The 14209-nt window shown below is 34.8% G+C and overlaps 2 protein-coding genes across 3 annotated transcripts in view; one reads left to right on the forward strand and one right to left on the reverse strand.

Annotated features, from left to right (window-relative positions):
* Window positions 1-14209, forward strand: part of LOC127849021 (uncharacterized) — a 330113-nt gene that overhangs the window by 26845 nt on the left and 289059 nt on the right. The window lies entirely within an intron of this gene.
* The window catches only part of LOC127847190 (uncharacterized), a 233394-nt gene continuing 225651 nt past the window's right edge, over window positions 6467-14209 (reverse strand). The window contains exon 50 of one of the 2 annotated variants that reach the window (XM_052378912.1): window positions 6467-6842. In XM_052378912.1, coding sequence (XP_052234872.1) covers window positions 6672-6842 — 171 coding nt within the window. In that variant the 3' untranslated portion in view covers window positions 6467-6671. The remainder of the gene's footprint in view (window positions 6843-14209) is intronic. The other variant, XM_052378913.1, reaches the window with a different exon arrangement.

Raw genomic sequence — 14209 nt, forward strand, 5'->3', positions numbered from 1 at the left:
GTGCATGTTTATGGATGTGTTTTTGAATGTGTGCATGCATGCCTGTGGTTAAGAGAGTTGGTACTTTATGAAAATGTAAAACCACTCATTTTTAGCATAGGTGCTTGCACCTATGCTTATGGTATATACCACATTTCGAAAATCCACATCGATCGGTTGTCCATTATGAAGCCTTACCTGATCAAAAATCAGACGAAATATCTATTTAATTTAGTATATGGTAATTCTTACAATTTTTGGGGGGGGAAACGTTTTTCTAACGTTTTCTTCCAAGAATATTGCTGACACCGTTTTTAGTGAATTTTTCTAAGACCGTTTTATGTCAAAAAATCTTCTTATAACCTAAAACAAATTTCGTTTGTAAAACAATTCTGTTCTTATTGATAGTGACCTCACACCTAATTTCTATGGGATCCCAATTTCTATTTCCTTCGTTTATTGTTCTGTGAGAGGTCAAATGTTTACATAACTGAATTCATAAGGCCTTGGTTTAAGTATATGTAACATTTCATCGGTTAATTATAAATAGAAATTAAAACATATTCTCAGCAGAAAGTGGGGCATAAAGCACTTTTATTCTTTGAAAATGTGTAAAAAATAGCGGAGTACGATGAATGTTTTCTGATTTATGACATGGATTCTGACGTGCCTTTCAATGGATTTGATGAAGTAGAGTTTAAAAGTAATAGAGATGTGTTAATTGAAGTTTAAATGATTTACTTTGAGCCAGAAATTAACGTTACGAGTAGAGTTTACGGTTTAAATGTGGCATCAGATTTAATGGATTCGCGCGAATTCTGGACGAGTGCTGTGTCTGTAAAATATTAAATGGAAAGCTGTAAATGTATCAAGTCGGAAAAGAAAACGGATGGTTGCATAATGGTATGCGTGAAATAATGTAATTCTGCGTATTTATTTTCATAGTTATGTCATTTTGTAACCATTCACATTCGTCACTATTTGGAATTCCCGTTTCTAAAAATAGAGCATTTTGTCAACAAGGGGGGCGACTCGTGATGTCAGCAATCGTTAAGGCTACAATATACTAAATAATCGAGTCATGAAGGGCTGTACTTTCTAAACAAATCATCATATTTTCCTCGAAGGCATGTTATACACTTTGTTCTGGTTTTATCGTTTGGAGATATTGATAGGGTAAGCATAGGTGTTCACTACTTAATCCCTGAAATAGGATAAAGTTGGAGATTAAAGTAAAAAATGGCACTGCAAAAGGTTACAATCCACTAGAAAACGGCCGAAAAAAGGCGCAAAAACAGTCGATTTTGATTTGAGTCGAATTTGTTTTTGGTTTGAACATGACAAATCTTTTTTATTGCTTAAATCGATTCAGCTAAGAATGCCCGTCAAGAAAAGGTGTGGTTATGGGGGTCTCTATGTGCAAAATGTTGTATTTATTTTCGCTCAAAGTTGTCGCTTTTACATCGAAACATATAAGGAAACTATTTAGTATATTTTAACCTAAACATTTACTTCAGCAGCAACTTCCCTGTATCTTGCAACTATGCTTTCAGCGCCATCGGCGCTCTCGTTGAATATGTACTGTGACTGCATGTGTGTGGTTAATGATTGATGCCAGATCTTGTTCTTGTTTAACTTCTATGATGAAACCTTTAGTTACATTCACATTTGTTTTTCAAAATCAATAAAATGCCTTTGATCTATAATCTGTTGTTTTTTTCTATTTTATTCCAGCTTTTTATGAAATTCCATAGCTTTTCACGGAATTCCACGGCATTCTATGGAATTCCACGGCGTTCTATGGAATTCCACGGCATTCCATGGAATTCCACGGCGTTCCATGGAATTCCACGGCGTTCTATGGAATTCCACGGCGTTCTATGGAATTCCACGGCATTCTATGGAATTCCACGGCATTATATGGAATGCCACGGAATTCTATGGAATTCCACGGCATTTTATGGAATTCCATCCCATATCAAGTCCCCCTTCTGTTTTTTTTTCACTTTTCCATTGATTGCATGGAATCAGATGGAAAGTTAGTGCCAATACTCCACGGAATTCCATCTAACGATTTCCATAGAATTCCATATGATTCCACGGCAGATCTACAGACGGGTTTGCTTAAAGGAATTTCTGTAAGGAATATTCTAAATAAAGAAATAATATACTAAACATCCCTAATTTTGGAAATAAATTGATCCAGTTTAGAAGGATGGTAGAGTCCACTAGGCATAAATGGGTTAATCCCTTGAGAACTTCCTCAGTAACGCTTTGCACAAGAAGTAGGACAGACTGAGGGACAGAAGGAAGGACGATGCAGATACTATATGCCTTCTTTTTGGAGCATAAATACAAATTATTTACCCAAAAAGGTATAATATGGGTATTTTGAGATTTGAAAAACTTTTTCGACATTTATTTTTTAAATTCAAATTTGTTATGCAAATCAATACTAGTAATTCCAACATTAAAAATGTCATACATTAAACAACGCATCTCTTGTTTGAAACACATGATTTTTTTCCAGCAATTTTACATGTTCATAATATGTTTACAAAAAAAGGGAAATTTTTAATGCACTTAGTTTTAAGATAGCATACACTAGTGTGACTTTAACAAGAATATAATTTAAACAAAATGTGCACCATGGAATTAACAATACTTTTGCAAAGGGTATACGGACTAGCAATATATGTCACCTACCGGCTCCACCATTGTCAGATTATTGTTTTTTAATTTGTTGCCATAGCAACCAGAATTTTTGACGTAGGAACAAAATGAAATGACATGCATTATGTCCATATTGCCATCTATCCATGTTACAAGTTTCATGAAAAATATGAATAACTTTTAAAGCTATCGCAGGATCCAGAAAACCACCATTTTCAGCAGTATTTCTAGTCTATTTGTTGCCATAGCAACCCGAATTTTTGACGTAGGAACAAAATGAAATGATGTGCATGATGTCCATATTGCCATCTATCTATGTTTCAAGTTTCATGAACAAATATTAAGAACTTTTAAAGTTATCGCAGGATCCAGAAAAGTGTGACAGACTCTCAGACAGACAGACACACAGAGCGAAAACCATAAGTCCCCTTCCATCAAAACGGTAGGGAACAATAAAGAAAAACAACTTTATGAGATTATAATTTATTTTCAAATATCAATTGATTGCAAAAAAACACCTTTAATTGATATAACATCTTTGATTTATAGGCAAATGTTTTATCAAATATCACAGACTCTGAACACCTTGTACAATTTCTTTACTGATTGTCAAAACTTGAATGTTAACAAATTGCATTTAATTGTTTATTTTGATTTTTTAATGTAAAACCAACATGATTTAACAAATATTATCAGTGAAATTAAAATGGATGCTCCCCAAAGATGTGCTTTGACAATGTGTGAGTTTATTGAGCTCAATTGGCTTGTGTCGGCTTAGGTTCTAATTAAATGTATGCCGGGTACTGAAAATATACTTAAACATACCCTGAAATGTCAGCTATTTTTTCAAATTAATAATGTTCATATTTATGTCAATATTCTGTAAAATGGCCTCGATGTTATCGAAACACGTGCTCCAAAAAGCATGTCAAGGCAGGCTTTATTTAAAGAGAATTTTGCTTCATAGTCTGTAGAGTTGTTTATGACATCAGCTTATGGGCTGGAATAAACCTCGGATGCAGTCTAAATTGGCCGGGTACCTGTCAGTATATTGTACCCGGGCTTCATTTAAGTATACTAAAGAGTACCTGGGTTACATTTAAGTAGTATCAGAGCCCTCAATGACCAATCAAGCGTTAATTGAAGGCCGTGGAACAATTAGGAACCTCAGCAAGACTCGACTGGAACCAGCCTAGCTGGATCAAATCCCTGCCTTCATAAACAACCAGGTGATGATAGCCAAGCCACGTGGTACAATAATTTTCCCGTTGTTACTTTTACTTTTTTAAATGTAGGTATTTTTTGTATTATTATAATGAACCTCAACTTATACAGTATTTTCGAAATATTAAGAAAACAACACTACTTTTCATAATTAATACTTAAAAAAAATTCTACCAACTTGTTAGGATCTTCTTGTGATGGCAGAGATTGTATGTGAGATCTTGGAACAACAACTCTGCGTAAATTTCAAGATCAACAGACCAGAACAATTACACTGACCTGACCTTGGGGCCTGATTATGAGACAATATGAGTCGCGTTCTGGGAAAACTGGGCTTAATGCATGAGCGTAAAGTGTTGTCCCAGATTTGCCTATGCAGTCCACAAAGGCTAATCAGGGACAACACTTTCCGCTTAAACTATATTTTTTGGTAAAAAAGGACTTCCTTTAATCAAAAAATACCATAAAAGCAGTGAGTTTCGTCCCTGATTAGCCTGTGTGCACTGCACAGGCTAATCTGGGACGACACTTTACGCACATGCATTATGCCCAGTTTTCTCAGAACGCGACTCATATGTGCATGTCCAGCCTATGCTGCTTGTACGTTTTCACATTTGGATTATTATTTTCAAAGATCTCACGCACCATGTCAAATTATAATTTGAACTCCTTAACACTTTCCCACTCGGTAGTTAAAGTGAAAATGGCTATGTGCAAAAAGCATAAAACCAGAACAGCCTGCGAGTAACTCCCAATCTGTTCAGGCTTTATGCTGTTTGCTGCTCAACAAAATCTAAGGGTTGGAAATGAAGCCTTTTAAACTTGAATCTAGTAAGCAAGGTCTTTAAATAAATGTAACTTTCTGAGGGACAACAAATGCATTGAAATATGTATCTAAGTGGTAAAGGGTTAATTAAATATGTATCTAAGTGGTAAAGGGTTAATTAAATATGTATCTTAGTGGTAAAGGGTTAATTAAATATGTATCTTAGTGGTAAAGGGTTAATTAAATATGTATCTAAGTGGTAAAGGGTTAATTAAATATGTATGTAAGTGGTATAGGGTTAATTCAATACGTATCTAAGTGGTAAAGGGTTAATTAAATATGTATCTAAGTGGTAAAGGGTTAATTAAATACGTATCTAAGGTTTAAATAATCACTGATGCAGAATTACCTGACAATTTGAACACATCCACCTTATTATATATATATGAATACCTCATAGAAATTGTCATCAAATTCATATCATTAGTTCCAGAGACCTTGTGCAAAAACTAAAAAACAACCTGAAACTATATGAGCCTTGCTCTGTGAACAGGGGGTTTAATGCATGTGCATACAGCGTCGTACCAGATAAGCCTGTGCAGTCCGCACCGGCTAATCAGGGGCGACACTTTCCACCTCAACTGGATTTTAGTTGAGAACAGTCTTCCTAAAACAAAACCTTAAATAAAAGCGGAAAGTGTCGCCCCTTATTAGCCTGTGCAGATGGCAAAGGCTGATCTGGGACGACACTTTTAACACATGCATTAAGCCCCCTTTTCACAGAGCGAGGCTCATATGTATGTCCAATCAATAAGGATTCTCCAAACAAGTGTTCCACAATAATGATAATAAGTGTCTAAGGTCAAACACAGAAAGGAATTATTATTCAAAGAAATTACTTCCTAAGAATTATCTAATGAGCAAAGTGACCTGACAATATGTATGAACATGTGTATCCTAAAAGAAAAACATGACCAAAAGAGGTACCGAAATTAAGAGAGGGAATCAAAATCAGGGAAATTTATTTTAGACCCCTGCAAATCAATTTCATATAAATTAGAATTCTTACAGATTGACAAAGTAGTGATTGATTCTCCCACCCTTTCATGGAGCATTAACAAGTTTCTATATACATAATACTTGTAACTCTTCTTTAACCCTTTCCCGCTCAGAAGCAATATGGAAATGGCTATTAGCAAACAGCAAAAAACCAGAACAGCTTGCGAGTAACTCACAGTCCGTTTAGGTTTTATGCTGTTTGCTGTTCATCAGTACATAAGGGTAAGAAATTAAGCCTTTGAAACTTGAATCTAGTAAGAAAGGTCTTGAATTAAATGTAATTTTCTAAGGGACTGCAAATGCATCAAAATACGTATCTAAGTGGTAAAGGGTTAATTTTGTATGTGCACCTATGAAATGGCAAGTTTGAAATGTTCACTCTTGTGTTACTATAAATTTTTTTTTAATCATTACATTTATAAACAAAGTAAGTAAATCACAGAAACTTAAAAAGCAGACAATAAAGAAAACAATATGAACCAACGTTTTTATACCTGAGTTATATCTCCTTTACTAATTGTTTATCTTGTTGACAACAACAGACACATAATTTTCATACTGATGAACAGGAATTTTGGTTTAGCACTACAAAAAACTTTAAGTTTTTCTGTCAATTGGAAGTCATTTTTTGTTTTTGATTTGAAATAATTATTTATTACCATATTTTACAAACAACATATAAAACTAATATAACAAAAACAGCATGGCAAAAGAGTATAACAATAGAACATTAACAATCAATATCAACAATAAACAATATAAATATTAAGAAAACCTATCTAAAAAAATACATCCTATTAAATAAATCGTATCACAGAATAAATCACAACTAACTATCATGACATTTTTCATTATTTAATAAAAATTAACAAATAAAAATGCAAGGCTCAGAAGAAAGTTATTTTGGTATATGAAACTTATACCAAAGTCAACACCAAAAAGAAAATATAGATAACAATATATATGTCCACTAAATTCGAATGAGCTGGCCAATTTTGATTGGAGGAAAATGTGAAGGACTGAGGTCAGACTTGGTGAGAGTTCGAGACCGTTGTGGACGCTTTGAGCTCAATTTTGGCTGACCTTCTTTCAGCTGTTTCACAAACACTTCAGGAAGATGTTGGGTTCTTTCCCTTTGTTGCTGAAAATAAAATATTAAAGGTTTCAATATACTCAATATGTATGATGTTAAATGCTGTACTCTTTAAACACGATCTACAGCATTTGTTTAAGGTTAGAGTCTACAAGAGACTTTGACAGTTGGTCGGAAATCCTTGTCAATTTGAGAGAAGCTGGTAAAAAACTGGCCGTAAAAACAGTGACAGTTGATTTGCATCGAGTTCTTTCTTACAAACCACATGACCTATCTTTTTAATTTTTCAAATCAATTTGGCTTGGTATGCTCTTAAAGAAAAGGTACGGGTACGAGGGTCTCTATGCGCATAAGTTTAACTTTATTTTTTGTTTTGAAAATGTCATGGAAATCTTTTAGTATATTGTGACCTTCCAAGTTATGTTCCTTTGTTAGGTTCTTTCCTTTGTAGATGAAATTAAAATATTTAATTTACTTTCCTTTATTGTTAAAGGGCCAATAATATCGAACAATTGTTTGTCTTGTACTTCATAATTGATACAAAACGCTTGAAATGCATTATTAGAAAAATTGATAGCATAATGAACTACTTAACAAATTTAAATGAAAACACTCGGACAACAGAGTAAAAGAAACCGTCGGAGACAGGTGATGCTCTCCAAAGTGTTTTTTTTGTCACAATATTGCACTATATATTCAGATAAAAGGAAACGTCTTGAGGGGCATAACTTTGCACAAAATAATACGATTGATGGTTTAGCATCTTAAAAATTTCAAAAGGCCATAACTCACTAAATAAATCATCTTACCAGAACCCACAAATAACATGCCCATCTCCTCAAGGTAGTTAAGCTTCACATAAAGCTTCATTGAATTCCAGCCAGTAGTTGGGGGGACAAGAATTGCACTATATGTACAGTTTATAGAAAATTTCAAAGGGCCATAACTCTGTGAAAAATCATCTAACCATAACCAGCTGATAATATGCACATCTTCTGTTGGTAAAGAAGCTTCCCATAAAGTTTCATTGAATTCCGGTCATTAATTGCTGAGAAATAGCCGGGGCAGAAATTTTGCATGGACGGACACACGGGCAGACGAAACGGCAACTATATGCTCCCCCAAAAATTGTGGGGGAGCATAATAAATTGAAACCCCAACCACTGAGTAGTCAAATTACACCTCTTTACACACTTTTAAATGCAAAAATACCCTTAAAATGGCAGCAGATGCAAAACAAAAGTAACCCTTTCCTGCTCAAAAGGAAAGAGAAAATGGCTTTATGCAACCTGAACATAAAATCATAAGAGCCTGCGAGTGAAGTAAATTGACATTGTATGCTGTTTGATGCTCATTAGTATCTTAGGGTTGAAAATGAAGTCTTTAAAACTGGAATCTATGAAAAAAGTATTTCATTTAATTAGATTTTTTAAGGGTCTACCAATGGGTCAAAATGCTGTTTGAGATGGAAAGGGTTTAATCATCTGCACTTTCAAATCTATTTCACTATTGACCCTGTTTACATGAAATTAATTGAAGTTTAAAAGAAAAGACAACAATAAATGGCTTACAAAACAATATAACAATAATTGGCTATAATTCTGAAACCAATGACCTTGACCAGGTAACAATAATTGACAATGATGCTGACATTTAACCTATGACCTTTACTTTAAGGAAGAAAGCTAGTTTTGTAAATCACATGATCTTATATTGATGAAATTGATTTATTTCGTTCAAAACATGCTCGTTTTTTAATAGACAGACAGACAAACATCTTACAACATAGACAATTTTCAACAAGAGCTTTGTCACAGACAAAACTTAAGTCCCCTGCCAGGTAAATGTTGTATGAGTAAGGTCAGAAGGCACCTTTTAGTTTTCCATCATTCCTGTAACCATAGCAATCACAATGTTTGTCCTTGAAAATAAAACTTGAAATAATGTGCATATTCCCCATATGAACCTTTATCCACATTCTGAGTTTTATTAACCTCGCTCCAGAACTTGTTCCAGACAAAACATTTCATCATTTCTGTTACCATAGCATTTGTTACTATGGCAACCACAATTTTAAATAATTTGTAATTCCCCATATGTACATGGACTATCCACAATCCAAGTTTCATCAAGCAAGCAGAGGTAGTTGTTTATTTATCACAAGATCCATGTTTATGGAATCAAATCAGGAATAAACAAATAGTCTCCTTCTGTTAAAGACTTATAGCGACTAATACTTGCGTATTTCTTGCATGAAAATGTTGATTAAGTATTTGATATTCATTTTTAATTTTTAAGACAGTGAACAATGGTAATAGTGTTAATCTTACATTTTCAAATCTCTTTATTCAAAATCAATTATTTTGCAGATATTACACAAAAATTGAAACTTAGAATCCATTGGTATTTTAAGTTAAGTGTTATAAAATCAATGGCATGCGTTTTAATTCTACCGGAACATAAGATCAAGTTAGAGATGTAACTTATTAAAAAATGTCATATAACACTAAACATTCATGCATACATGCAACATAATTTTCAAATGTGTGTGAAAACAAAAGTAAATAATGGTGCGAACCATTTCAAGAAGAATTACATTTCCGTCTGTTGCCTTGAAATTTATATATTTATTTATATAATTTAATTCTCAGCTTTATAACCCAATGGGTTGCTGAGAGCCGCCATAGCAAAAATTATCAAAGGCTCTGGGAGTCTGTTTATATGGACCAGACGGTGAGGGTGCTTTAACATCAAGAAACAATATAAATACATTATTTATCAAAGTGTTTAACTACTATGCAGCATGTGATTTGCGTGCCCAACATGTTGACAACAATTTATGATACCTCGCAGTTTTACATTGTTATATATAGTCTCCACCAGCTGGACATTCTTTAAGTAACGGGTCACCTTGGATAGAAATTATTTCCAAAATGATTTCTCATAACAAAAGTGTGGAAAGCAATAAAAATAATTCCACAATGCCTGTTCCACTAAGAACAAGAGAGGTTTTTGCGCCGCTTTGATTTATTTTACTTTTTTATCATTTGGCAGATACAGATAATTATCTCCCTTTAAAGCTTATTACTTCCCTTGGATTAGTTTTTTGACCTTTGACCTTTAAGGATGACCTTGACCTTTCACCACTCAAAATGTGCAGCTCCATGAGGTACACATGAATGCCAAATATCAAGTTGCTATCTGAAGCAACATAGAAGTAAAGAGCATTTTTCGAAACCTAAACGCAAAGCGTGACGGACAGACTGACGGACAGATAGTCCAATCACTATATGCCCCTCTTTGAGGGCATAACTTTAACTAGCAAAGGAAGGACTTTACTGTCAACTGCATTATAACTGACTTAAAATTAAAAAAAACAAGGGCCAATCAGTATTCAGGGAGTTGTCTTGGACATTGTGCAGTTGTGCTGACCCCTTGGCACAGTAGATATGGTATCTGCTTGGCCACACAGAGAGGTCATGGGTATGATACCCACTGTGAAAATGTTCTTTTAATCTCCCCTAAAGACATAAAGTACTTGTTCTACCCAGAAAAAAAGCTCTAGCGGCCCATGGTTCTATCCCCATGGTGGAACTGTTCTATAGATCTCACTCAAAGAAACTGGTTTTACCCAGGATAAGGACTTAAGAGTGTTTCAATAAGCATAAGGCTTTCGATGTAATCAAGCTAAAATAAACTTTGTTGACATACATTTGCAGAGACAGCAAAAATAATCAAAAAGGGTTGGAAACTATAACATTTGGAGGCCATTGGTAAGTTGGCACCTGCTTATATCCATCCCTGGAGTGAATTTATATGCTTTAGGCAAAATTTTCTGAATAAGTTCATATTTTTATACCATTTTGAACATTGATTACATGTATAACAAGGCATTACTTTGGATGCAGATTTAACATGATGTGAAAATACTGGATCTGAATATTCGTGCAGAATTTATATATTAATGTTACCAAGTGTTCAATCTTTTGAGGTATGACTATTAGTTTTAAAACCAGTCTTGGATCAAAGTCAAAAGACCAGCTATGTTAGATAATCATTAACATTTAATGTTCATTTAAAACCAATTAATGACAAACATAGGGTTAAGTATTCATAATAAGCCAACACTCTGGTAAAACAGGACTTTATGCATGAGAATAAAATATCGTCCCAGATTAGCCGGTGTCAAGTCTCCACAGGACTTTATGCATGAGAATAAAATATGGTCCCAGATTAGCCGGTGTCAAGTCTCCACAGGACTTTATGCATGAGAATAAAATATGGTCCCAGATTAACCGGTGAAGTCTCCACAGGACTTTATGCATGAGAATAAAATATCGTCCCAGATTAGCCGGTGAAGTCTCCACAGGACTTTATGCACGAGAATAAAATATGGTCCCAGATTAGCCGGTGTCAAGTCTCCACAGGACTTTATGCATGAGAATAAAATATGGTCCCAGATTAGCCGGTGTCAAGTCTCCACAGGACTTTATGCATGAGAATAAAATATGGTCCCAGATTAACCGGTGAAGTCTCCACAGGACTTTATGCATGAGAATAAAATATCGTCCCAGATTAGCCGGTGAAGTCTCCACAGGACTTTATGCACGAGAATAAAATATGGTCCCAGATTAGCCGGTGTCAAGTCTCCACAGGACTTTATGCATGAGAATAAAATATGGTCCCAGATTAGCCGGTGTCAAGTCTCCACAGGACTTTATGCATGAGAATAAAATATGGTCCCAGATTAAACGGTGAAGTCTCCACAGGACTTTATGCATGAGAATAAAATATCGTCCCAGATTAGCCGGTGAAGTCTCCACAGGACTTTATGCACGAGAATAAAATATCGTTTCAGATTAGCCTGTGATGTCTCCACAGGACTTTATGCATGAGAATAAAATATCGTCCCAGATAAGCCGGTGAAGTCTCCACACGACTTTATGCATGAGAATAAAATATTGTCCCAGATTAGCCGGTGTAGTCTCCACAGGCTAATCAAGGGCAACACTTTTCGTCTAGACTGGATTTTCATTTAGAGGAGACTTCCTTTAAAACAAAAATTCCATAAAGCGGAAAGTGTCGTCCCTGATTAGCCTGTGCAGATGATACTTTACGCCCATACAGTTTACCCCGTTTTCCCAGAAACTGTCTTTATTATCCCTTTCCCCATAAAAAGCAAAGTGAAAATGGCTGTTGTAACCATCATAAAACCAGAACAGCAAGTGAGTAACTCGTATTCTGTTCAGGTTTTATGCTGTTTGCTGCTCGTCAGTTTCTAAGGGTTGGAAATGAAGCCTTTACAACTTGAATTTGGTAAGAAAGGTGTTTAATTAAATTTAAATTACAAAGGAACTGTAAATGCGTCAAAATACATGTAAATACGTGGTAAAGGTTTATATCATGCAAGGCATTGTACAAAGTTACACTTATTTGCATGCAAAAACCTAGTACTTAAATACCTTATTTTGTGGTCGTGCTTTTTCAGCCTCAATTAAAGCACGAATAAAGCCAAGTTTCTATAACAACAAAAGAACTCGAAACTTACTAAGTAACAAAAAACTTATTTGCTAACAAAACTTTTATGTTTGGAATAATCTAAAATGATAAGAAAAGAAACAAGAGCTGTCAGAGGACAGCGCGCTCGACTATTCGAGTGCTTGACAGTATTACGTAAGCCATCATGGGCAAATTGTTCATATTCAATAATTTATAAGACGATCTTTCAAAAATAAAAAAGGAGAAAAAAAATTAAAGGGGGGGGGGGGGGGGTATATAGGGGGTATAATGTGGGGTGTGGTTATTTATTAGACGATCTTTCAAAAATAAAAAAAAAGATTTTTTTTTGAGGGGGTAAGGGGGGGGGGGGGGGTGAGAGGGGGGTATAATGTGGGGTGTGGGGGCAGGGATTCTTGGTTGGGGTGTGGGGTATTGTTTGGCTGGAATCCATTGTGGTATTCAGGTAAGTGTTGTTTTGTCAAAGTATTAATAAAATCTGATCATAAATAAAGAAGTTATGGCAATGTAAGCAAAATGTTCATTTATCTAAGTATAAAAGGGGCAATAATTCTGTCAAAATGCTTGATACAGTTGTCTGCTCTTGTTTATAGGTTGGGATCATGATGGTTAACAAGTGAGCAAAATATGAAAGCAATATGTCAAGGTACATAGGAAATAATTGGGGTAGTGCGCAAACTTTAACATAGATTTATCAATAATATGCATATTCTAAGTATAAAAGGGGCAATAATTCTGTTAAAATGCTTGATACAGTTGTCTGCTCTTGTTAATAGGTTGGGTTCATGTTGGTAAACAAGTATGCAAAATATGAAAGCAATATATCAAGGGGCATAGGAAATATTTGGGGTAGTACGCAAACTTTAACATAGATTTATCAATAATATGCATATTCAAAGTATATAAGGGGCAATAATTCTGTCAAAATGCTTGATAGAGATGTCTGCCCTATGTTCATAGGTTGGGGCCATGTTGGTAAAGAAGTATGCAAAATATGAAAGCAATTTGTCAAGGGACATTGACAATATTTGTGGTAGTACGCAAACTTTAACATTTGCAGGCTCACGCCAACGCTAACGCCGGGGTGAGTAGGATAGTACCACTATATATATTTCATGTATAATAGTCAAGCTTAAAACGTTTGATTATTGTTTGCCTTTGCAGGGATTTAAACCCACTATATTTCGGAGAAAATCCAACAAGCTTTTACAGGGCATTTTAAACTTACCTAGCAGCATATTTTGAATGCATTGCGTTACACATATTTTGCCAATTACCAGTTAAAAGCATTACAAGTTTAACAATAAATATTACATATTTCAAATATTGATTATCTAGTATAAAAGAAACTGTTTAAAAAAGAATTAAATTTGCTAATTTTCGGTAATTGTATTTGTGTAATTACTGTAAAATAATTCACATTTGTCAGCATAAAATGTCATGGTTATTCAAACAAGAGCACCGCATAACGGATGCCATGCTCGACTGCAAAAGCTTGTCAGATTATTTTTTTTTAGAGGTCACAGTGACCTTGACCTTTGACCTAGTGACCAAAAAATGATTGTGGCGTGTAGAACTCATCAAGGTGCATCTACATATGAAGTTTCAAAGTTGGAGATGGAAGCACTTTGATTTTAGAGCAAAATGTCAAAGTTTTAGCACGACGCCAGCGTACGTCGCACGACACGACGAGCTGGCTATGACAATACCTTGGGTTTTCTCCGAAAACAGCCGAGCTAAAAATGACTTTTTCCTGACCACATAAATTGGTTGTTTTCTGATTTTGGAAGAAAATAACAGGAATTCTATGTTGGTCTTTGCATTGTGAAACCCACAAAATCAACACAAATTATTGTCCCACAAAAAAAGAATATTTTACAGTTTTAACCATTGAGAGA

This window comes from Dreissena polymorpha, chromosome 10, assembly GCF_020536995.1.
Source record: "Dreissena polymorpha isolate Duluth1 chromosome 10, UMN_Dpol_1.0, whole genome shotgun sequence".
NCBI classification, from domain to species: domain Eukaryota; kingdom Metazoa; phylum Mollusca; class Bivalvia; order Myida; family Dreissenidae; genus Dreissena; species Dreissena polymorpha.